Source organism: Gymnoscopelus braueri (assembly GCF_963280865.1).
Source record: "Gymnoscopelus braueri genome assembly, chromosome: 20".
NCBI classification, from domain to species: Eukaryota; Metazoa; Chordata; class Actinopteri; order Myctophiformes; family Myctophidae; genus Gymnoscopelus; species Gymnoscopelus braueri.
Window position 1 is genome coordinate 6,961,361 of NC_137622.1, and position 25,283 is coordinate 6,986,643.

Sequence of the window (25,283 nt, forward strand, 5' to 3'; positions counted from 1 at the left end):
GTAGATGTACGGACCGTAAATGGGGAAAGTGCAAACATCAGGTTGAAGTTCATCCATGACCGTCGTGTGATCCATGGCTAGACTCACAGTGACGTACGACGCAAAAAACGCCGTGTCCTTTCCAACTCTCCCCCCCTCTGTACCTCTTTAAAGACCTTACCACGTGATATGTCTTATTGTGTTGATGTTTGTGTCGGTGCTCATCCTGGTCCTTGTGGTTCCACGCGTGAAACGAACTCGTCTGTCGAAGAATACACGCTAGTCTTCGCCTTTGAAAGTGAATCCCACACTTCAGCGGGACCAAGAGCGGCGCCATGTTGATGACCAGAGGAGGCGTGTCCTTCTCAACCCGGCCGGTGCAAGGAAGTCACAGTCTGACGTTCCCATAGTCCAGAGGGACACCACTGCGCTGTGATTGGCTGGTTGATTGTCAGCGGAGACAATGTATGAATACAAGACAGGTGGGCACCAGTGGGCACTAGCCTAGTGCCCACCTGATGTCCCTAGTGCCACTATAAGGATAAGGATAAGGATAATTCCTTTTAACAGGACGTTCATGAAAGTCCTTGCGGGCTTGTTTTCAATGAGGGCCTGTGAGCAATTAGGGGTTAAGAGTCTTGCTCAGGGACAAATTTAATTTCATCGACACATATGCTGGCGTGGCCTGGAATCGTACCTGGGGCAACCAGGGCCTCTGGCTCCCTAGGCGGGCTCACTAACCACTCAGCTATGGCCGCCCCATTTTACTATGCACTAGGGACATCTGAGTACCATATTTTTGGGATGACTGGGCATCCGGACGAGTGAGCGTCTAGAGAGGTGGACACCAGGACAACCGGGCACCAAACCATCTGGGCACTAGGGACATGTGGGCACATGGACGAGTGGGCACCTGAATTAGGATTCGTGTCCACCACAAGTGTTTTTTAACTTTACATAGCATGCTGCTTTGTTGTTGGTAAGTGATATTTAACCCACTGTTCTTTAAACCCCCAAACTCAACACAACAACAAGAAAAAGTACAATATAAGAGTGTATTTGCCAAAATAGAAGTAGGCCTACTGTTAAAAAATATAACAAATTGGGAAAATGGGAAAATACAAAAAAGAATTAAAGAACAGTGGGTTAAATATCACTTACCAACAACAAAGTAAAGTTAAAAAACACTTGTGGACACAAATCCTAATTCAGGTGCCCACTGTCCCTAGTGCCCAGATGGATTTGGTCCCCAGTTGTCCCTAGTGCCCAGATGGTTTTGGTGCCCACCTGTCCCGTAGAATAATTGATTGGTTGATTGATTGAATAATTTATTAGACATAAATGCAAACAGCACGAGTACAGTCATACACTTAGTCTAGAAAGGATAACACCCAAAAAGTATTTGCAGGTTGGGAAGGGGTTAGCCTGAATTTTCATTTCGTTTCACTCCATTATTCCTGAATGAGAGGCTAGCGATTCAGGGGCTGGAGCCAGGCTAGGAAGGGGTGGCATTTAACATAAAGAGTTATGTATAATCAATTTGATCATTATTTTAGCTGCATTTAACATAAAGGTAAACTGACAGAAGGAGACTCGCTCACTGCATGGAGGTTAAGGAAAACTCCTTAGACAAGACTTAAAGAAAATATTAAAAAAGCAAACGTTTCAGTCCTCCCAGGACCTTCGTCAGTGCTATAATGGTGGCATACAGACAAATACACTGCTTTTATAGGGTACTTGATCACTGCTCAAGGTCATTACCATGGTTACGGTAGGGACTGGGAGTGGACAGATCATTGCAGACAGCAAAACCAGGGTTATACATTTGTGTTACATTTGAATCATGAAGTTCACTATACAAACAGTTTACACATCCAGTCATGTCAGCATTCTCTTGATAAACATTTTTGAAAAACATTTGTAAAAACATTTGAGAAACATTTAAAGATTTAAAAAAAGATATATACAAAATAGTACAAAATAAGATAAATGCAGGGTTCCTATAGGTAGCATTGGAGGGAAAGGTCTTCATTCATGCCACCCGGGTTAACAGACTGCAAGTGAAAAATCCATCTGGATTCAGTTTGTAAGAGTTTGGTGTCTAAATCACCATCTATCACTGTGAATGACGTCTCTGTCGATTAATTTCCCATGGCTCTGATGTTGTATATTGTGTATTAATTGTATGTTTTATTGTCAATAAACTTAAAGATGCAAAAAATAATAATATTTTAATAATAGCTATTCATTTCAACGTTAACTTCTGTAGTCAACTCTAGTTTTTGCTTAGTCATCATCAGTGAGAAGATTACACCCCACACACACACACACACACACACACACACACACACACACACACACACACACACACACACACACACACACACACACACACACACACACACACACACACACACACACACACACACACACACACACACATTCCAATGTTGTGTTTAAAATGAGTGTTGTTGTTTCTTGTTTGTTTTTCTACAGCAAGTTCTCCTTGCATCAGTCGTTGCCATGGGAACCAACTGGGCCAATGACAGCGTGGCAACCCTGCGGGCTATGGCTTCCCAACTTTATCGTCAACCGTCAACAAAACAAACCGGCCGCCAGGGTTGCCATGTCCGCTTATTATAAGCGACTTTGGGTTTGTTTTTCTGTAAAGTTGCTTGTAAATGTTGGTAGTTTCGGGTTGCGATTTTTGGGCTTGTTTCTAAAGTGTAGTTGCTTATTTGGGCTTGTTTCCTAATGTTGTTTAAACCAGTGGTTCTCAAACATTTATATACAATCTATATTTGTTTGCTGACCACCATCCAAAAACATTTTATGCCAGGGACCCCCATACCAGATTTGTGTTGTTAAAATGTTAAAAAAAATAAAAATAAAAAAATCTTCCAAGGTTTGTTTTGAAAATAGCAGATGGTTTAAAGGACTCATATCTTTAAGACACACATACAGGTATTTCGGGGCGTTTTCATAGACCCGGTTGCTTGTTTCTCTCTCAAAAACAGGCAACTAACCGGCCACTGCGTCACTTCCGGATCCCACACAGAGCTGTCACTTGTGTGTCAAGTTAAGCTAGCATTAAGATAGCAGGAGGTTGAAGATCTGCAGCAGATCTGTCTGTTATTGGACTGTTCTGATCCACACTGGACTGGTTTATGAACGTGTCAATCATAAGAGGTAACTGTATGACTGTACATTGGCCTTTAAACTTCAACACAGTCGTGTTGAACAAGCCTTGAAGCTAAAGAAGAACACGTTGTCTGGGCTGGACTGCTCTTTGTCACTCACACAGACTTCAGGTCAGTGGGACCACACACACACACACACAAACACACTCTTCAGGTCAGTGGAACCACACACACACACACACACACACATTCTAACCCAGACTTCAGGTCAGTGGAACGACACACACACACACACACACACACACACACACATTCTAACACAGACTTCAGGTCAGTGGAACAACACACACACACACACACACACACACCAACCCAGACTTCAGGTCAGTGGAACGACACACACACACACACACACACTCTAACACAGACTTCAGGTCAGTGGAACGACACACACACACACACTCTAACACAGACTTCAGGTCAGTGGAAACACACACACACACACACACACACACACACACACACACACACACACACACACACACACACACACACACATTCAGGTCAGAGGTCAGTGGAACAACACAAGAGCTTTGATTAACATTTGATTTCACCTGCTATGTTTTAGCAGGTGAAATATGCGGTTGAATAACTGTACATATACCATCTATATATATTTACTAGAGGTTCAGGCCACTTCGTGGCCCTCACATTTAGAGATCCGCTTTGTGGCCCTCACAGCTGCATTGCACCAGTGATCCAACCGATATGGCCATATATGGAGGTCTCTATCTGTCAGTCCGTGTCCCGTTTATGGCCATATATGGTAGCCTCGCGTGGCCAGACAATATCACACGACACACTGCGTGGATATTAGTCTGGTCCCTATCAACGATAAAAAAAATTCCAAGGGGCGGTTACAAAAAGATCCAAACGGACTCTATTGGTTAGACCTAAACCAATCAGAGAAGTGCTTCCTTGTTCACGAACTAATCAGAGCAGTGCTTCCTTGTACGTCATTGCTCCAAATAAGGTGATAAGCCCGCCCACATTTGGATACTGGGCCCTGGTTGGCTCCACACCACTGCGGAGGGAGAGAAATGGAATCTCTATGGAGGGGGGGCCAGACCTAATCTGCCGAGGGCTAAAGTGCGATGCGATTTTGCAAAGGCAGATTCGTCTGGAACCAGGCTACATATATGGTATATGCTGACTGATTTGTTAGGGCCTGATGGCATGATGACTCATTGAGGTTAAACACCACAGTCCATATTTGGCCGTAGCTGCATTGGAAAGTCCTTATATGGTTATGGCTGATCATAGTGACATGAGCTTGATGATGTGGTTCTTCCACCTGCCCATCCTCCCTTAAGTTATTTATCCCCTCATTTGTAAAGGAAATGTAAAAGCAAAAAGAAATGCATCTAAAAGAAATGGTGGCCAGTGTTGTCAGGGGCCCACTGTTCCGGTTACCCGAGCCAGCCACCTATATTGGTCATGTATCTGTATATACGGCAGGGGCTCCCCCCAACTGTCCTTTTTTAGTTATATGACTATGAGCAGAGATGAGGAGACGATTGAGCTATCCATGATTTTAACATGCATGGTACATCATTAGTGGGTATACAGGTTTTGTAGCAATCTGTAAGGTGGCCAGTGTTGTCAGGCATGTAATTGCCTGTTGCTGTTAGGATTTAGAAGACATTTGTAGAACCCCCAGAAGCAAAGATTTTAGTTAAAAAAACATATATATATTCAAAGATTTGCACACATTTTCACGATTAAAAAGAATAAAGAGCAGATCTACAAGCTCATAGCTTGTATATCTGCTATTTTTGAATAGCCAAAGTATAAAATAATGGTTATAGCTAAAACCTAAAATGACACAGATGCAGTTCCCGTATTGAATGGGTTAAGTCTACCAATTTACATTTTTACACTTTTACATTTGTACTCTTATTTGTATTATTATTAGATCTCATTATACATCATATCTTAGTTGTACTCTACTCTTACCTGTACCTGTTGTGATTTCCTTTTCCTTGCTCACTGCGGGCTGTGATGACACCGGGGATCAAATGAAGGTCTCTCTACCTACCTACCTACCTACCTACCTCAGGATGCCTTGTCCCAGTCAACAACTGAGCAATGTCAACAACAGCTGCCAGGATCAACACCCGACCATGAAGCAGGTTCGATTCGCCAACAGTAACAATTCACCTGCTGATGCCGCTGCTACGGCGGTGTCCAATGACGACCAGGCAGCAGTCGTTGTCACCGTCAGCATACAGCCGGAGACGATCCAAGAGGCCCTGGGACCTCAGCTGAAACTGCTCCCCTTAAACGACCAGATACGAGAATTACAAACTATAATCAGAGACAAGTGAGTGTGTCCTTTTCTAACGCACAAGTACAAATGGAAACCTATTAAGTCCATTTGGTTATATTTTGTATGCTCTTCAGAGTACAGATGTGTGAAGGGTCCATTTGGTTCCATTTGTATGCTCTCAAGAGTAAATTAACCCATTCAATCCGGGAACTGTCATCTCTGTCATTTTAGATTTCTTTTGGCTAGTCAAAAATAGCAGATATACAAGCTCATAGTGTGGCACCGAGTGCCGCACTACGAGCTTGTAGATCTGCTATTTTATGAAAAACCATGAACATTTTTGCAAATCTGTGAATATATATATTTTTAAATCGAACATTTGTAAAATATCTTGTTCCAGGAACCCCCAGAAGCAAAGATTTGAGTTAAAAAAGTCAAAGATTAACACAAAAGTTCAAGATTTTTCAAAAACAGCAGATCTGCCGTACTATGAGCTTGTAGATCTGCTATATATATATATATATATATATATATATATATATATATATATATATATATATATATATATATATATATATATATATATATATATATATATATATATTTGAATAGCCAAAGTATAAAATAATGGTTATAGGCTATATACTGTAGCTTAAATCTAAAATGATTGTGTCCCTGGATTGAATGGGTTAACATGGAGTTTGGTGACTGTGCAGGCTTAACATTAATTAATTGGTTGTCAATTGTGTTTACAGTCAGGCTTTCCCAAATGCAATTCTAACATTTTGTTCTTCTCAATTCTTGATAAACGAACAAGTTTTGTTCACGTTCACAGGACAACCAGCAGAGGAGATTTTGTGTTTTGTGCCGATCGACTGGTAAGACCATCCACTCACCACTACCGACATACTCGTCTGTGACTGGGGCGCACACACCTCTCAGTGGCTCAGAGTCAGGAGGGAGAGACTCCGTCTGGGAATTGGAAGTTCCCTGGTTTGATCCTCTGCTTCTCTAGGCTTTGTGTTGCCTGGTTAAAGGAGCAACTTCATACATTTTCAATCTTATATAATTGGTCACTAATGCTAAGACACTCCGAGCAAGACACTGAACACCCAGCTGCTCCCTAGTTCGCTCACTCTGAGCAAACCACTGCTGGCTCAATCCAGAGAACTAATCACTGTAAAATTCTCTTCCACTGGCCCACCTGCTATTATATATGAATGTTCACCTATTTTGCTGGATGTTTGGCTATTATGACATGCCCAGAATAGGCAAGCTAGGGTTAATGCTGAGTTTTTCATTCCGTCTACAGATCAGACTTGTGGTTGAAGAGGGGCTGAATCAGCTCCCCTATTCAGAGTGCACTGTCACCACACCCACAGGTGAGTGCCTCTTACAGATTATTACTAATTATATTTGCTGATACCAATTTTACCGATAAAGCATTTTAAGATAAATATCGTCCGATACTGACATGATGAACGATTAATCACACATCCCTAATTCCTATTGTACGTAACTAATTACGTACACCCACTGGCGATTGACCCAAATGGCCTGTGTGACCAACCTTCTCGGTTAAGAGACTTTCCTGCTCTTATGTTAGCCTTTACAGACAGACAGCGTGACAACACCCCCACCAGGCTCCACCAATCAAATGGGTATGTTTAGGTCTAGGTTGGAGATGGTTAGGGCCATGTTACGGGTGTGGCAGGCCTACCCAAGGAATTGTACGAGTCTGAGGGGAAATGCTGCCTGACTTGCCTCAGAGCAACGACAAAAATCCCCTCTCCTGCCTTGCCTTCCTGCAGTCTGCCTGTTGGTTCAATGGCATGGCTTAAAAAGTGTTGCTGTGTTTCTTTTGCCGAACTTCCGACAGACAAAGGATATTGTTGGGAAATGTATTTAACCCATTAAGACCGGGAAAGAATCTGTGTCTATTATAGATTTCTTTGGCTATTCAAAAATAGCAGATATACCAGCTCATAGTGCGGCACCGAGTGCCGCGCTATGAGCTTGTAGATCTGCTATTTTAGCACATTTTCATTTTAGCAAATCTTTGAATATATATATGTATATATATATATATATATGTTTTTTAAAGTAAACATTTATAACTCAAATCTTTGCTTCTGGGGGGATTCTACATTTGTCTTCTAAATCCTAGTTTAAAAAAAAAATGTTGCTATAATCAGTGGTTCTCAAACCTTTTCAGGTCAAGGACCCCCAAAATTATATGAATTTTGGCCGCGGACCCCCATCTCAAAATATTTTGTTCCTGGGACCCCCCAGAAGTTGTAACAGAGTTAAAAACAGATATTCAAAGATTTGCACACATTTTCACGATTTTTCTAAAAATAGCCAAAGAAATCTTAAAATGACACAGATGCGTTCTCGGTCTGAAAGGGTTAAAGTTAATTGAAAGCACAGGAAGTACCGCTGGCGTCCAGCAAGGGCCGCTACTTTGCCAAACTTGCAAAGGTCTCAGGGAACCAGCCCGACCCAGCAGACTGACTGGGGCTGTTCTGTTCAGAACACAAACACTTTGATTCCTCCCGTTTCCTTCTGTTCCCCTTGCAGGGTACAAGTATGAAGGAGTCAAGTTTGAGAGAGGTAACTGTGGAGTCAGCATTATGAGGAGTGGTAAGTCGAACGTAAATGCGTAGATAAGTAGATGTGTTTGTTATGGTATCCCTAGAAATGAGCATCATAAGGCAAAGGCACTTCAGCTAAATAGACGGCTGTCAACACTCTCATTTTATATCTCTGGGCAGTGATTATGGTGTAATTGCTGTGAGGAAAAGTAAACCCCTGTGGTTGTAGCTCCATTAAAGGAAAATGGCACTCTGTGGTGAGTTTCATTTGAATAAAAGTCGCTTTCCTGCAAGGTAAAATGAATTCACTATCTGCATATAAACAGTCCTGACTCCAGACATAAAGCCCTACTACTACTTTACGAACCATTAAAACACAAATAAAATATTGCAGCTGGCTGACAAATGCAATAATTGTAGCGGTAGGGTAGAACAGTGTTTCTCAAATGGGGGTACACACAGGAGGTATTTTTACTTACGTAAATAAAATGGAGTATACCTCTTCCACCACTGCTTGAATGTTGCTTTCCAGTAGAATTCCTCTTTAAGCCCCAGCCTGCTGTGTGTCGTCGTGCTGACAGGTGAGGCTATGGAGCAGGGCCTCAGAGACTGCTGCCGGTCCATCCGCATCGGCAAGATCCTCATCCAGAGCGACGAGGAGACCCAGAAAGCAAAGGTCTACTATGCAAAGTTCCCCCCCGACGTGTACAGGAGGAAAGTGCTGCTCATGTACCCCATCCTCAGTAAGTCACTCAAGTCCATGCGCCCCACCAGTGGTGCAACAGTTAATCGAACTAATCAATTTAATCGATTATAAACAATAATTGATGATTGATTTTGGGGGAGGGATTTCAAATTTGTGAATCAATTCAATTAGACTTTTCCCCGTTGTTTATATATACGAAAAATGTGCTTCTCTATTATGCTTTTAATCGAAAAAGTAAACGATAGATTAATCACCAAGAAAATGGATATAATGGTTATTTTTGATTAATCTCGAAATAGTGCCTAAAATAAGTATAATGATGGCTGACCACAAGTCATTTGAACCCAAGAAGGCATCTTGAAATTGCTTATCTTTACCCAACAGTCACAACCCTAACTTTTAATTTTATAATCTGGAACAAAAGAAAAGCAGTTAAGCTGATTATTCGATTACAAAAATGTTGATTTACGAAGCGATCTGCTATTTTCCCATTTTTCCCCCATATACATTTTCATCTGATGATGTGACAATCTTTTCTGGTTCATAAATTACCTTTCAGTTGACCCTTTCAGCCAGCTCTACATTTCCAGGCTAAATAGCCCCCCTTGATAATCATACAGTAGCTGTTAGGGGCAAATTACACACTGCCTGCTGTGTGATGGCCACCTAGCAGCACAATACCGTAATGAAAGCCTCCAGAAATAGTATTCTAATAGATTCAACATTCCAGAGGTTGTATTTGTCACTCACTCATACATCATTGTGGATTGAAATAATGATGTTGATGTGAAATGCTCTGCAGTCTGCAGAGCATTATCCCTTATTTTATAACATTAAACAAACAAGCTAAAATACAAAGGGATAATACAAGTTAACCACATCAAGGTTCGCCCCTATTCTGGGGGCTAACATTTGGCAAGAAATAGCAGATCTACAAGGTCGCCACGATGCGTTTTGAGTGTGTAGTAGGGCTGGGCCATATGGACCATTAAAATTGCACAATGTTGTTGACTAGATACCTCTATCGATATTGATATAACGTATTACAATATACATTTTCTTCAGATCTGCAAGCTCACAAGCTACCATTGATTTAAAGCATTTTAAACAATATAACAATATTCCCAGCTCTAGTTTGTAGACATCTCTTCATCGCTATTTTCAGCAAAGAGATTTGGTAGAGGGAAAAAAGGAGGGGGGCCTTGTATAGACCCCTGGGGGACTCCAGTCAATAAGTATATACTGTAGGGTTTACCTGTAAATGTAAGTCCAAAAACTGTTTTAACAGAGCATGGCTTCATTAGTGTGTGTGTGTGTGTGTGTGTTTTGTGTTGTGTGTAGGTACAGGGAACACTGTAATCGAGGCTGTCAGAGTTCTGATAGAACACGGAGTTCAACCCAAACACATCATTCTGCTTAGTCTCTTCTCTACTCCACATGGTACTGTATTATGTTACTTTAAACATTTGAACCATTTTGAAAATAGGCAATCTACAAGCTCCCCACACGACATGCAACGCGTCATGAGCTTGTTCAGGCTATTTGACAATTGATTGCCAACTAAGATTTCATGACGATGACAACCATAAAACTCATGGTCTGATTATGCAACCTTCCAATGGTGGAAAGTAACAAAGTACATGTAGTAAAAAAGTTACTTGAGTATTTCCAATTTGCAGTACTTTTACCCCACTACATCTCAGATGCAAATGTTGTACTTTTACTCCACTACAATTATTGGAAAACTTTGCAGATATAAATTATTATATTATAAAACATTCATTAACCACTTCTGCCCTATTTTATACATGGGCATAGCCGATCTACAAGCTCACAACGCGTTTTAAGCTTGTAGATCTTCTATTTTCAAACATTTTAGAACTTTTACTTTTGATACTTTAAGTATATTTTGATGCCAATACTTTTACTCAAGTAACATTTTGAACACAGGCCTTTTACTTCTAAGGGCGTGCTCCCACCGCACTTTTATTTTACCTCTGGGGCGGAATCTGCCAATGCAAATGCGTGGATTCATGGTCTTGAGGATTTTTTCCAAGAATACACGCATTTGCATTGACAAAGCATTGGCAGATTCCGCCCTAGAGGTAAAATAAAAGTGCGGTGGGAGCGCGCCCTAACAGAGTATTTTTATATTGTGGTATTGCTACTTTTACCTAAGTAAAATATCTGACAGTGTTGGGGAAGCTACTTTGAAAGCGTAGCTTGTAAAACTACAAGTAGTTCACCATGGCAGTAGCTTGATTAAGCTATATTTCTACCCCTGGAGGAATGTAGCTTGTAAAGCTACAGCTACATAGAAAAAGTAGAAATATGCCTCTCAACTGAGTTTTATTTAACAAAGGTTGACATTTTCTTTAGCAAACATCTATGTTCCTAAAGATGACCCCTCATCAACCCTTGGGCTTGTGATGGACATTTTCCTCAAACTGTATTTTTGCCAAGGACATAAATGAGTGGTCAATAATATTACCATAAATAAAATACTAATGCATACTAGTCCAGTAGACACGATGGAGAACACATGCTGTGTTTTTAAAGTGGGAGAGTGGTTAGTCATCATCCCTCTGAACTTTATTTTATTTTAATAATATAGTAAGTAGGAAAGCTGAGAGGTAAGGTGTAGATGGAGCAATTTGTAACCCATTTTCCAAAATTGCTTTAAAAGTCAAGTGTATTATTGTTATTTCCATGACCATCTCTGCACTTTTGTCTACTTTCTACTTCCCTTTCTCCACTTTCTAAATCAAAGTGATGGCTGTGAACTTTTCAAAGCGTTAAAAACAATCAGAGACGGTGAGAAGAATTGTCATGTTGACATCATCCACCGGTCATTACTCATATAAGCTTAAACTCAGGCTCAGACAGATTTTTCCAGGCCCAGTCATAAAGCACGTATCCGCCACTGTTCGGTACCTGGTTTAACAAGGTTTGAACACCTGTCTGGCAGTGTCTTTATTAGAGTCTTAATGTCAAAGGGCATTTGGGAAACCCAGCCAGCTCTTATCATGTTAAGTCAAAATCAGGTCATTCATTGGCATGGAAGACATTTTTTTAAATGGTTCTCTGCAGTGACGTTTCTGGGTGGGGTCTGGGGACCCCCAGGGGTCCTTGTGGGGGTTCCAGGGGGTCCCTCGCAAAATTGCTTAATAGCCTCAAAATATGTTTAACCTAACCACTTTAAAAATATTTTATACATCAGCATACAACAATGGACAGCAGGCATATCTTGATGAGAGTGCCTGTTGTGAATATGAACAGTGTGGATAATTCAATATCATGATGATGAGTGACTTGCTATTTCAAAGGGGGTTCCGTTCTGGTACAAGAACACAGCAACCAATGGTAAATCAAAAATGAATATATTCATTTCATGTTATTGCCTAAAATTGTAGCTTGTAAATTAGCTAAGTTACAAAAAATTACCCAAAAAGTAGCTTAATTACTTGAGGAGGTACACAAATATGAATGTAGCTCAACTACCGCAAGCTACAGCAAAATGTAACTAAGCTACATAGCTCAGCTATATGTAGCTTAATGCTCCCCAACACTGATATATGAGTACTTCTTCCACCACTGCTACCTTCTAGGAGCCAAGTCCATAATCCAGGAGTTCCCAGACATAACCATCCTGACCACAGAGGTGCATCCCGTAGCTCCAACACATTTTGGACAGAGATACTTTGGCACGGACTGAACCCACGGACCACCTGAAGAACACTTTGAAACAGGAAGCCTTTTGAGCAACATTTCATTGCCGTCTTAAATCTGCAAATGTTCCCTAAAACTGACAAGAAGTGATTAATGTGATTAACTGTATTTATTTTTTTCTGCCGTGTATATGAACCTTGACTAATAGGGACAACTCAATACTAAAACATGTAGAATTCAAGCTGGTTGATTTTATTTTGCATGTTACATCCACTGATGGATCAAATAAAAGATTGATATATTTTGTCGACAGACAGAACAGCAAGAGAAGCGGTTAGCAGTATTTTCATTTAACAGTGTATTAAAAAGTGCCCACCAACCACCATTAAGTACAACTGTACTTTACATCAAAGAACGTTAGAAAGGGGCCCTATGTAATGCAACATCCTTGTGTACAGAACTGTATATGGAACAGGTGTGACTTGTCCCTTCATGTTAAATAAATGTCAGCATATTTTATAAATCCAGTTCATTTCAACAAGTTATTTCAAGGCTGCATATCACTCAACACACAGTAAAGTTCCTCTGCAGCGATACAGTTTATCAATAAATAAAAACACACACACCACATAGACACTCGACAGCCACTCTCACTTCTCTACACATGCTTTCAAATACCGACACATACAACTCCGTGGATAACATGAAGAAAAGTTGGATAAGATATTTAAATGTTTGGATGTGAGGAGCACTTTCATTTGGCTTGAACAACTCAGGAAATACAGACCCAATGAGTCTCGCGGTGCCAGACTATCTGAGATCTCCACCTAACAATACGTCTGAGGACAGGCTTTGTTGACACCAGGCAAACCCAATTAGTTTACGACTGAATGTCCATACTGTTAATTGCAAGTGATCAAATGTATGCATTCAGAGTTCAGACAACGACCTATCTGCATTGGTTGCTGTGGTAAAGACGTACTGTAAGTGAGTAATGCATCATTTACACTTCGTTGTACGAAAGCAGATATACAAGCTCACAACGTGTCGACACCGTGGTACGAGGAAGTATAAAGCAGGCGTCAGTGTCCAGAATGAGCTCTTTAGACATCGCAATTCAAACTACCAGAATGGGGTTCAAATCTGATTAGTAAACATCTGTTACCATGTGGGGTTTTTAACAGATCAGCCTTGATAAAAGCGATGTGATTCCTATCTGGATAGGTAGACAACTAATGGGATTTGGGCTGCCAGTGTGAACTGTGAGCCTAAATGCAAGGTAGTTGCTAGAAAGGACGCTTACTTATCAATTGTCATTTTCCCCTATAGGAAGGAACACCCTAAAGATTATGGTTTGGTTCTAGAATGCCAGTTGTCGTTTAATCTCTTTTAACAAAGAAAGCTGGGAGATTGTCCGTAGTCTCTAGTTGAGTGAGGTTTTTAGAGACTGACTTGTTGTGAGTCTATAATGAAACAAGCCAACGTTTTTTTTTTCTCCTCTCAAATACATCTTTCAAGGATACATGAGAACCTTAAGGTTATACTGAGTACATGGTCTAATTTACTATGCAAGAGGTTGATCATTGTTAAGTACATTTGCTGAGAGCCTATGAGGTCATACTACTTTTATAACCAAACAGCCTCAATAAGAAATAATTCACTGAATTTAAAATAAAGAAATGTTTACAGTGCATGAATTTATGTAGATTGTATGAGGTCACTAATACCTTAATAATTCTTTAAAGTATTCCCAATGTAATCTATGGAGAATGAAGGAATGTGATAAGAAAAAACAACATCCACAAATGCTAATGACATTTACAGAGGATGACAGACAGCAGTGTTTTCTCAGAGGTTTCAGGTAGATTTTCCAAAGAATTTTGAAAGCTGCAATCCATATGTTTGATGTCCTACCCATGTGGGTGACCAGCAAATATCTACCACTCCTCCAAACCAAGAGGGAATTCCCGCTTGAGCAGGGGGGATATTGCACTTATGAGCCTCAGGCAGTACTACCCGTCAACCAGTAGGTGTCCTATCCAACACCAGGGGTCTAAATGGCTCAATAGAAGAGTAGGGAGACCCCCTCCTCCAACCACTGCAGATGTACTAGTTGTATTGTGTTAACATACAGGTGTAGAATTATATTTTATTAACATACTCTACCATACAGATTGGTTAAAATAACATTGTATTCATTAAAATAATTGCAGCTTTAACTACAATTATGGGAGTGTACTGTATATGGCCAACGGCGCTCTCTTCTGATGCGTGATTTTATACCATTTACGCTCCACTGAGATTTCCACGCTGCGTGGTGCATGCAAACGGAGGCCAACCTTACCCTGGGTGTGACTTCAAAAACCATCAGCACTGTAGGTTTTAAGCAGCAGGCTAGTCAATGTCATACCCGTTTGCCTTAGTGCTGCCACTTGTCATGAAAGTACAACTCCAGACATCACCGCAAATACAGACACGAGCCCACTCCTCAGACCCTGTGATACATTCTTTAAACATGTAGTAGGTCCACAAAACAGACAGGGCACAATCAACACAGAAGTGTGCTCAATAGCCTATGTTAACCACTTGAACCCTAGCGTCCCTATTCTGAGGCGAACCTTTATGCAAAAGTAGCAGATCTACAGACCTCACACAACGTGTCGTGTTGCGACTCATCGTGAGCTTGTGGATCTGCTATTTTCGGCAAAGAGATTTGGTATAGAGGGAAACAGAAGTAGGGGGGCCTAGTACAGTATATAACCCCGGGAAGACTACAAGTCAACAAAGTATACACTGTAGGGCTTAAGTGGTCAAGTCCTTTTTGAAGGTTCCATGCTGTGATGACGCAGTGGTAAAAAGGTCCTGCCCACCACCGCAGACACTACTCGGTTCGAATCCACCACGGTGCAGCCGGCTTGGCCGAGTGTCCATACGTATGAACACAATTGTGTTTGTGGGAGGGAAGCCGGGGCGGGGAGGGTGATCTGTGTCGCTGCACAAGTGACAAGTGACTCCTTCAAGTTGGTCAGGCGTGTTAAGGACCTCGAGGTGCAACACTGTAAATGCACTGTACACTCACAGGCCTACAGTAGAACATGAGACATTAGGAAAGCAGACAGTATCCCAGTTCAAAATAATCTCTAGTCCCCACAGAAGCTGGTGCTCACACAGCATGAAGAACCACAGAGAAGTTAAGGTCCCACAGTAAACAATGCTTGTCTCCCGATTATGTGAGCTTTAGTTTCTACCCGTCAAATCAACGTGATGCTGCCTTGAATCCGTCCGACACAGAGAGGTTCATGACGAATGATGTCCATCCTGTTTCGTTTCTTCACAATTATGCAAATAAAAACACCAGGATAAAAAGTGGCAATGATAAAGAAATGCAGATTACATCCACACGTTTTAGCTTCTCTGTTGTGTGTGAAATCTTCAGTGTCTGAACGTGTCCAGGACATTCGGAATGCGTTTTTCCTCATGGTACAGAGAGACTAATGAACTTACATCTGCTGTTCCAGGGTTTAAAAGTTCCAAGCTGACACTTGCGTTACTCCTCCATCTCTATGGTAACCGAAGGGTCTTGGTCATCAGCTAGAATAAACAAAAACAACAAACAAAGATCATAGAATATTCAACATAGAAAACTTGCATCAATGCCTTTTTGTAAAAACTAATCCAAACGCGCATTTCCACCCACTGTTCATCCGTCCAGGCTATGGGACCGCAACTACAGATCCTATAGCCTGTGGTGAAAAATGCTTTGGAAAAAGTGAAAACTCGACTTCCTCATTCCTTGCATATGCCAATGCCCATTTGTAAGCTCAGATCGAATGGTCAACCCACCGAGGAGAAAAATGGACGGACTGAGAGAGTTTTGTTTTGCTTCATCTGACCACAAGATGGCAGTATAGAGCATTGACTGGACCAGGAGGCTTGGTGCGTCACTGTAACACACAGACCACCTCACACTGATAAGAACCAGTATGCACGCGCCGGCCCAGTACCAAATTAAACTCATTCTGTTTAATGTCTCGCTAGGACACGCCTCACTAGCCAACACACAAGAGGAGGTTGAATGTAATGTAGCCTCGATCTCCAGGCTTTTATTGTTTAGTTTTGCTAAAAAATAAAAGCCTGGACCAGCGCGTCGGTGTACCCGGTATGAGGAAGTGTTCATTTCCCCAACCAACCAGAGTGCAGTGGGCGTCGCTCGTAATGTTGTGTTAACGGGGCGGGGGTTGACAGACAGATCGGTGAACCAATGGGATCAGGCGCAGTCTCTCTGCGCTTGATCCCACCCGCCTCTATACACGAAATCAGGAGCGTTGGTGCAGCCTAAATGTAATGAAACCAGCGCACCCCGAAACAATATGTTGGGAATTGATGACATGAAACAATCACCTGTGCGTTCAGTCTCAATGTTGGTAAACAAATAATTGGTCAATTTCGTGGCTTCAGAAGGTGGCACACCCGTTTCCTGTTTCGGTTCATTTTCCCATACTGTAGCTTTGTTTGATTGGCTCTGCAGCAGATTTGAACCGGAAACACATATGAAGGTGTCGTATATGTTTCCAGTTCAAATCTGCAGCCAGAACAACTGGAAGAGGAAATGCGTATGCCACCATCTGGAAACCCATTACTACAGTTATGCACAGAGTCTAAACCATAACATTATGTTCAGGAGAAACTACCGTAAATTTCGGACTATAAGCCGCGACTTTTTCCCAATTTTTCGACCCTGCGGCTTATATAACGGTGCGGCTTATCTATGGATTTTTACAGCTAACGGCCACTAGGGGACCTCCTAAATCTATGGATTTTACACCCGCGGCTTATAGTCCAGTGCGGCTTATATATGTACAAATCATTCAATTTAGCTGCTGCGGCTTATATTCAGGTGCGGCTTATAGTGCGAAAATTACGGTATTGCGACTACCAAAAGTTACAATGTAGGCGCGAGGAGAGTGTCGGTGTCATTGTCACAGTGTCAACAGATCTAAAAGGAACTCACCAATGCTCCCATCATCAGACCCCTCATCCGACTCCTCCCACATCTCTTCATTGGCTAGTAAAGGGTTCTGGGATTCGTTCAGACTCTTTAAGGGGAAGTAGTGCCCGTTCCCTTGACTGTTAAACCAAACACAAATGAAAAGGAACGATGTGAAGCAACAGTCAACGTATTCACTCCTTCCATCTCTTTCACTCCAATTACAACATAATAATACTTTATTTCGTCACATAATTGCTGTCCCTTGAGTGTGCCAAATGTCATGATGATGATAATGATGATGATGCTGGTTTGTTGTCTATAGCCAGTAAAGAACTGGCTCCAAGTAGGCAAATTATTCAGATTCGATATGCTCAGAGTCAAACAAATTATCTTCAATTCATGCAGCACGTCTGTAATGCATGGGCTTTGTATGCCTCTTGCCTACAGCTACGCTCACATGCACAGGCTCACGTGCAATTCACCCAAAAGATTCAAAAAGGGATTGGAAGGATTCAAATTTCATAAGCAGACCCCGATTCAGAATCAACAAATGCTTTTGAACCTCAACCCTAGTTTAAAAATTGAAAAGTGAAACTAGCCAACAGCTATCTGCTATTTTCACTACTTTTGTGCGACACTTTTGTAGGAATGAAGTAGGGCATTCATGTACAAAAAAGAATACATAAAAAGGTTGAAATATGGAGACACTTGGTGTCTGCCCGACAGCGACGATATGGATGCAAGCTAGGGTTTAAGTGGTCAAGTGTGTGAATGTGAACAAACTGACCTCGTGAAAACAGGGATGAACCACAGCCTCCTGTCCTCCCCAAACACCTGCTGCAGGTTTCTGCGAATGCCCACGTTGAAGCCGTTTCTGTCTGGACCACCGACAAACACTGGAGCTGAGAAGGCCTCTGGAACACCACCAACACACATGTTAGCGACAGGTGAATAAAACGAATCAATTTTAATAAGAATATAGTTTTTGTTATTTTTGTAGGCAATTTTTGGGCCGGCCACCGTGACCGGTACAATGAAGTACAAAATAGGGTTAAAAAAAAACTGATTTAGTCGATTATAAAAAAATCTAATGAATATTTAGTGTATTGTTTTGTTGATATAAAAATATATGTATCCTCCCAAAAACATGCTTCTCGATTATTTGATTTATCGAAAACATAATCAACAGAATAATCGCTAAGAAGATAATCGATAGTTGCAGCACTAAAGGACACAGAGTGAAACTCAAGACGGGGAATCTAAGGAGTATTCTGATAAATATGTAAAGCGTTACCCAACGTGGAGCGATTCTTGGCCACCAACCAGCAGTGGTAGCTGAACAGGAACATGAGACTGACAAAGAACATGAGTGCCACAAACATCAGGAAGAGGACGTGGAACTTCGCAGGGCCGTTTGGCAGCTCCCCCTGGGAGAGAGAAACAAGAGAGGCAGAAACCTGAGACACTCTGGTGGGCTCCACAATAAAACGTTCTGTTCTCTAGAATAGGGGGGGGGGAGATCTCCCACAGGTTCAATTATACACACATCATGATCTTGTGATAAGAGTTGAATGACAAGATGCCACACGTTAATTATGACAGTGGCCTATGAGGTGACCAGACTTTACGCTAGGCAATTTTTGGGCCGGCCACCGTGACCGGCGAGATTATTTTTCAATGGCCAAAGAATACATTTATCGGCCATAATTGAATAAACGTTACGTGCGTGTTTGCAGATACGGTACGTGCATGTGCAGTAAACCACCCAACTTTGTCATTACACCTTGTTGCGTTACGAGCTGAGCTTCTTTCCACTTTCTCACAGATGCAAATGCAATCTGTTCCTATGTTTACAGTTTCCTAAACTATCTACTCCACCATGCAGGTGTCGCTTGCCAAAAAGAACAGAATTAAAGTCAGGACGGCGGATGAGTGAACTGCTTGCTGTCGTACAAACGGGCTGAATGGTATGGACTTTACATCTCGTTCACCTTAATACGCAGTAACCTACATCAGCTATAGTTTTGTTTTGTTTTATACTGCTACGTTTAGTTCATGATGGCAAGGAATTGGTAGAACTTGCCTGCTGCAATGTGTCACCAAGTTATTCCACCGTATATATATATATAAAAACTTGCTTCTCGATTATTCTCAGTGGTGTAAAAAGTACTAAAATTCTTTACTTAAGTAAAAGTACCAATACTGCAATATAGAAATACTCTGTTACAAATAAAAGTCCAGAATTCAAAATTTACTTGAGTAAAAGTACAAAAGTATTGGCATCAAATTGTACTTAAAGTACCAAAAGTAAAAGTACTAAAATATTTACTAAAATAGCAGATCTACAAACTCACAACGCGTCGCAATGCGACGCGTTGTGAGCTTGTAGATCGGCTATTTTCAAATAGCCTACGTATAAAATAAAGTGGTTAAAGTATGTTTCATAATATAATCATTTATATCTGAAAAGAAACTAGTAACTAAAGTTTTTAAATAATTGTAGTGGAGTAAAAGTACAATATTTGCCTCTGAGATGTGGTGCAGTAGAAGTAAAAGTATTGGAAATTGGAAATACTCAAGTAAAGTACAAAATACCTCAAAATTGTACTTAAGTACAGTACTTAAGTAAATGTACTTAGTTACTTTCCACCACTGATTTATTCTGTTATAAGGCGGTAGAGCTATGATGGTCAGACTCAGAACTATAATGTGCCACTCACCACCCAGAACCTGAGGAAGTACTGCAGGACAGTGGCTGAGATGAACACGCAGTACACCATGGAGTACGCCAAGAACAGCAGGAAGAACTTGTAGTTCGAAAAGCCCACGCAGTTGTTCACCCTAAAAGACGAAGCAATACTGCAGTCAGCATAGCATCTGGTTCACGGAAATCACAACATAACAATTGTTCAGTATATTGGGTTATGATTATCCACTCAAGCCTTTGTCGTACGAGTAGTGAAAATAGCAGATCTACAAGCTTATAAACAAATATACAGTCGCATCGTGGCGCACTGTGCAAACTAGGGACGTCAGGTTGAAAGTGGTTCACACATCTATAATCGCAGCGCATTTCTGAATTATTATATTAATTATTATATTATTATATAACAATATTCACATTTTTGACAGACATATTTATTCAGTAGTTTTATACTTGCATTTAAAATACAATAAAAACTTTTTGGCAAAAACTTTTTTTAATTCCAACTAAGAAAAGTTGATCTGAGCTTACCATGGACAATGATGGTCCATCTTCAACACACATCTGAAATAAGGCACATTCATTATTGCATTGGCCTAAAGGTAGAAACACGGTTTCTCTTATTCAAACTGCTACAGTACATTCCAGTGCAACAAAATGTTACTCTTTCTAAATCCCACCCATATGATGATGGTGACACTATGGTACAGTAGATACAACAATGATTTACATAGAAAAAATATCCAATGGCGTTTAATTTTACACTCAAATTAAAGCATTCTCACAATTATCCAAATTTCACACCAAACGTTAAAAGGTGCGTAAATGTGATATGTTTAGTTAAAACAAAAAATGGTATTTAAAAGTGTAAAGCTCTATTCTGATAGTAATCATTGCTAACAGGGGTCTCGCTGTCGCTCCAGCTCTTTATTACACAAAATGTTTAGGTGGGTTAAAATGTATCCAATCAGGAGAGAGCACCCCACAAAGATAATATATCCGCTTGTGTTCCGGTTCCAATTTTGCCTGAGTGATCATTTATTTGTTTCATCACTTCCAATTTCACTTGTTATGATATGAGTATGGCATGAGTATGACTTCTCTCTCCTGAATGGATGAAATCAGTATCCTGACCTGAAAATGTATTTTATATTTACTAATGAGCTGGAGAGACTGAGATACCCCTGATACTGAACAAAAAAACTCTAAAATAAAAAATAAAAAAACTTAAAGCACTTTTATGTGGTGAATTAACAAATACAATTACACCTTTTCTTTTTACACACAGAATCCTAAGCCTCTGAGCTCATTTTACATGTGAATGACAAACTTCCACGTATTGATTTTGTTCTTTTCAACAAATAGAAAGTGATTTGAAACTGGAGCCTTCCTTTGCGTCCTCCTCTCTTAGTTCAGGGAAGGCAACAACACGCATCGCTCTCTGATTGAACACGGTTGGGTGATTCTCTTTCAAACAGATTGGGTGCCTGCGAGAGCAACACCTTCTAATTATCACAACACTCCCCCGGGCCAACACGTGTCCTCTTGCCTGGGGCAATCTCCCTAAGTTGAGTGTCCTGAAGGGAGGAAGCGGGGTACTTACGTTTCACAAACAGAGCAGTGGTGACATCGGTCAGGCTTCAGTACCTGGCAGCGGTCACAGAACCTGATCGCTGGAAGACAAGAGGGGACGGTCAGTTGAAAGCGCGGACACTTGAGCCCGAGCTTGCCCTTCATTCACTTCCTGTCAGAGCTATCAGCGCTAATGAAAAGAGACACATTGGCTGATTACAGTGGTGGAGACCGTGATGGCCCCCCGTCCATGCATGCAGCAAGAGCCGCACACATTCTCAGACACACACACACACACACACACACACACACACACACACACACACACACACATACACACACGCTCCCAGAGACACACACAGCTAATTGCCCTGGGTTATTTTCAACACAAAGAGGATTAGAAGATGCGGAACAGTGCATGAAAGGGCCAGGGACTGAGAGCTGCAATTTGTGGACATACTCTTAAATGCTGAATTACAGAATCTCTCTTAAGGGTTTAACTACAGGGGTCGGAACCGATATGATGCCGTGCGCCTTTTCAAAGCTCACAGCGCTCTCTCGCCGCTGGCAGACAGGTGATCAGTCACACTGATGTGGTGGTGGTCATGTTGGCAGCAGAGCCTTGTAATGGAAACCCATAGGGAAGTCGTTTTAGAGAAACCAGAGCCTTTACCTCCAGATTGCGCTCGAGTGAAGATGGGCAGTTTCTTTGCAATCTCAACCAGGATCTGTTTCTGAGCATCTGGCCTCTCTTCCATCTCGTAGCGCTCCTTGTCTGAATATGACAGCTGGAACTGGAACACAACACATGACTTTTAGATGATAGTCAGAGATATAAGTCATTCACCAGGTATAAATCACTTAGGGACTTCATGTCAGGGGAAGTTTACACACCTGGAGCCAGTTGCACCACCTCACACTAAGTTCAAACTTAGACTAGTTATGGCTTAAATGGCTTTTAAAAAGCCATTTAACCCATTTAGCCGGGAAAGTATCTGTGTCATTTTCACGATTTTAAAAAATATATAGATCTACAAGCTCATGAGCTTGTATATCTGCTATTTTTGAATAGCCAAAGAAATCTAAAATGACAGAGATGCGTCCCCCGGATTGAATGGATTAAGCTATAACTAGGCTAAGTTTGAACTTAGTGTGAGGTGGTGCAACTGGCTCAGGAGTGTGCAACTGGCTCAGGAGTGTGAAACTGGCGGTCCGCGGGCCAGATGTGGCCCACAAAAGGGTCCAACCCGGCCGGCAGATCGCCTTTGAGAACCAAATAAACGTAGAACTTTACACTAACCTTTTTGCAAGCAGACGCAGGCGATGTGAAGATGGACTTCCAGTATGTCCATGAGAACATTGCAAAGCAAACATGGAACACCAGTAGATAGCATACTGTAGTAGACAATGAGACATAGATAGCATCAGTCACATTTCTGTATGTATGAAACATAGCGTCACGGCTATTTTCAACGAAGAGAAGAGGGAAATACTAATAGCAGACTATAGACCCCTGGGGGACCCCAATCATCAAAGTATATACAGATTACAGGGGTTATAGTGATTAATCAGCTGTCTACAGTTACATACATAAGAGAGATCAACTCACCTTTTTCCAGTGAGTTGGTGAGTGTGACTGAAAAACACCAAACACAACAGTAAGCCTATAGTATAATTAATATTATTATTATTGTTGTTATTATTATTATGAGAGTGCTCACATATTGCACAATAATAGGCTACAGCTACAGTAGGCTAGCTAAAGCTAGACAGCCAAACGAGGAACTAGAGAAAATCCAGTTAGTGAACTTCCTATAGCTATAGCTGTCAACAATGGCCACCACGGTCTCTGTATTAGTATTTAGAATATCACAACATGACAGGAAATGTATGTTGAAAATCACAATAGTAACAACAACAAAGCCTATAGATTATATAGCTCTGGTCCAGAGCGTTAGCGAGTTCTCTCTAACGCCCTGTTAGGAGCGGGGCTATTCCCATGGACTGAAACTTCCACTACCGTGCGAGTCTCCAATTTTAGTCAAAAACAAAGACAACTATTTCGCAACTCATCAAAACAAAGGCTGTTTTGTCTTGTTGAAAAACTATTCTCCACGGTGGGAAACGTCTCATGACCCCAGATTTTCTGTATAATACACTTTTTAGGCAGAAAATAAAATATGTCCGCCAGACAGAAATTATTTGAATTACTCACCTGCGCCCTCTAACGATCTGGTCAATATAAATTCCCATTGACCAGATCTGTAGAGGGCGCAGTGGAGCAAATAAAACAATTTCTATCTGGCGGACATATTTTATTTTCTGCCCATAAAGTGTATTATACAGAGAAGGTGGGGTCCGGAGACGTTTCCCACCATATAGAATAGTCTTTCAACAACACAAAACAGCCCTAGTTTTGATGAGTAGCGAAATAATTGTCTTTATTTTTTTTTACTAAAGTTGGAGACCTCGCACAGTAGTGGAATGTTCGGTCTATCATGAGCAGAGCAGCGCGACTGGCAGAGCGTTAGAGAGAACTCACTGACGCTCTGAACCAGAGCTGTGTGTCAGTGTAAAAACCCCAACACAAGGCGGATCCGATCAGATCATTATACTCACACAAACACAGCTCAAACACATAAGCGTAGTAGGACCAGAGGACCACCGAGGTGATGATGAGGACGGGGATCCAGGAGAAGACCCTCTGGCAGCATCTCAGCCCTCTGGACAGAGACATGTTGGTCTAATAATGCTAATAATGCCTGTTACTGTCTAATGTCTAATAATGACGGGGATCCAGGAGAAGACCCTCTGGACAGAGACATGTTGTTGGTGTTGGTCCATCTATCTGGCCCCCGGCCGACGACATCTATCTGTGTTCCACTATCCTTCCTGTTACTGCTGCCTGATCCATCCATGCATCCTCCTGATCGGAGAGCGATTAGCAGCACTGTCTTCACAGGAGGCGGGCCCACTGTTGCCAGATATTGCGAGAGAAATAAGCAACTAGGTCTCTATGAAAACCTAACCTCGCGTCACCAGTCTTTCCACCTCGGAGAAAACCAGGGACTCACTCTGTCTTTGGTGGTGTTTCGCCCAGGTGGGCGTGGTTATATGCTTAAACCTAACCCTAATCCTATTTTAACTCTATGCCTTAACTCTATGCCCTAACTATACCCTAACCTCGTGACGCATCAATTCAATCAATCAATCAATCAATACAAGCAACTTTACAGAAAAAGAAGCCCAAATTCGCTGTTAATAAGCGGACATGGCAACACTGGTGGTGATGGTGGGTGGTCTTCATGGAGGTGCTGGGGTGGTATTATTACATTAAAGGGTATATTCATTGATTGCACTGCCACTCTCCATCCTGCACCATGCGCTGCACCTGCAGCCAGTGGGTACAGTAAGTAATTACATTTACTCAATTACTGTACTTAAGTACAATTTTGAGGTACTTTTAGTTTAAGTATTTCAAAATTTCAGTGCTTTTACTTCTACTACTACATCTCAGAGGCAAATATTGTACTTTTACTCCACTACAATTATTTGAAATGTTACTAGTTACCTTGTAACTAACGCCTTGTAACTAACGCC

At 41.4% G+C, this 25,283-nt stretch overlaps 3 protein-coding genes across 4 annotated transcripts in view; 1 reads left to right on the forward strand and 2 right to left on the reverse strand.

The window, feature by feature from the left end:
- The window catches only part of abcb7 (ATP-binding cassette, sub-family B (MDR/TAP), member 7), a 49,043-nt gene extending 48,723 nt beyond the window's left edge, over positions 1 to 320 (reverse strand). The window contains exon 1 of the mRNA XM_080416478.1: positions 161 to 320. Within this exon, the coding sequence (XP_080272604.1) occupies positions 161 to 316 (156 nt within the window). The 5' untranslated portion in view covers positions 317 to 320. The remainder of the gene's footprint in view (positions 1 to 160) is intronic.
- Positions 321 to 3,009: 2,689 nt separating this feature from the next.
- On the forward strand, positions 3,010 to 12,940 carry LOC308076268 (uracil phosphoribosyltransferase homolog). 2 transcript variants are annotated; one of them, XM_080416481.1, is made up of 8 exons: positions 3,010 to 3,333; positions 5,204 to 5,502; positions 6,284 to 6,326; positions 6,761 to 6,830; positions 8,029 to 8,091; positions 8,624 to 8,785; positions 10,090 to 10,188; positions 12,357 to 12,940. In XM_080416481.1, the coding sequence occupies exons 2-8, from the start codon at positions 5,240 to 5,242 to the stop codon at positions 12,461 to 12,463; spliced, it is 807 nt and encodes a 268-aa protein (XP_080272607.1). In that variant the 5' UTR covers positions 3,010 to 3,333; positions 5,204 to 5,239; the 3' UTR covers positions 12,464 to 12,940. The 2 variants fall into 2 exon arrangements, with proteins under 2 accessions (XP_080272607.1, XP_080272606.1); XM_080416480.1 differs by having other exon boundaries at positions 3,010 to 3,290.
- Positions 12,647 to 24,555, reverse strand: zdhhc15b (zDHHC palmitoyltransferase 15b). Its single transcript, XM_080416479.1, has 11 exons — positions 24,303 to 24,555; positions 23,293 to 23,319; positions 22,984 to 23,078; positions 22,357 to 22,477; positions 21,715 to 21,784; positions 20,643 to 20,675; positions 20,128 to 20,248; positions 18,702 to 18,834; positions 18,195 to 18,321; positions 17,429 to 17,544; positions 12,647 to 16,008 (listed from the first exon to the last, which is right to left on the reverse strand). The coding sequence occupies exons 1-11, from the start codon at positions 24,418 to 24,420 to the stop codon at positions 15,965 to 15,967; spliced, it is 1,005 nt and encodes a 334-aa protein (XP_080272605.1). The 5' UTR covers positions 24,421 to 24,555; the 3' UTR covers positions 12,647 to 15,964.
- Between the last annotated feature and the right edge of the window lie 728 nt (positions 24,556 to 25,283).

Bases quoted from the DNA above. Each gene is read 5' to 3' on its own strand.
- LOC308076268 (XM_080416481.1), top strand. From the start codon at position 5,240: ATGCCTTGTCCCAGTCAACAACTGAGCAATGTCAACAACAGCTGCCAG. The intron at 8,092-8,623 runs GTAAGTCGAACG...TCGTGCTGACAG, and splicing joins AGTCAGCATTATGAGGAGTG to GTGAGGCTATGGAGCAGGGC. The intron at 8,786-10,089 runs GTAAGTCACTCA...TGTTGTGTGTAG, and splicing joins GCTCATGTACCCCATCCTCA to GTACAGGGAACACTGTAATC.
- zdhhc15b (XM_080416479.1), bottom strand. From the start codon at position 24,420: ATGTCTCTGTCCAGAGGGCTGAGATGCTGCCAGAGGGTCTTCTCCTGG. The intron at 18,322-18,701 runs GTAACGCTTTAC...GTGGTGTTCCAG, and splicing joins CAAGAATCGCTCCACGTTGG to AGGCCTTCTCAGCTCCAGTG. The intron at 16,009-17,428 runs GTGAGTTCCTTT...TGTTTATTCTAG, and splicing joins GTCTGATGATGGGAGCATTG to CTGATGACCAAGACCCTTCG.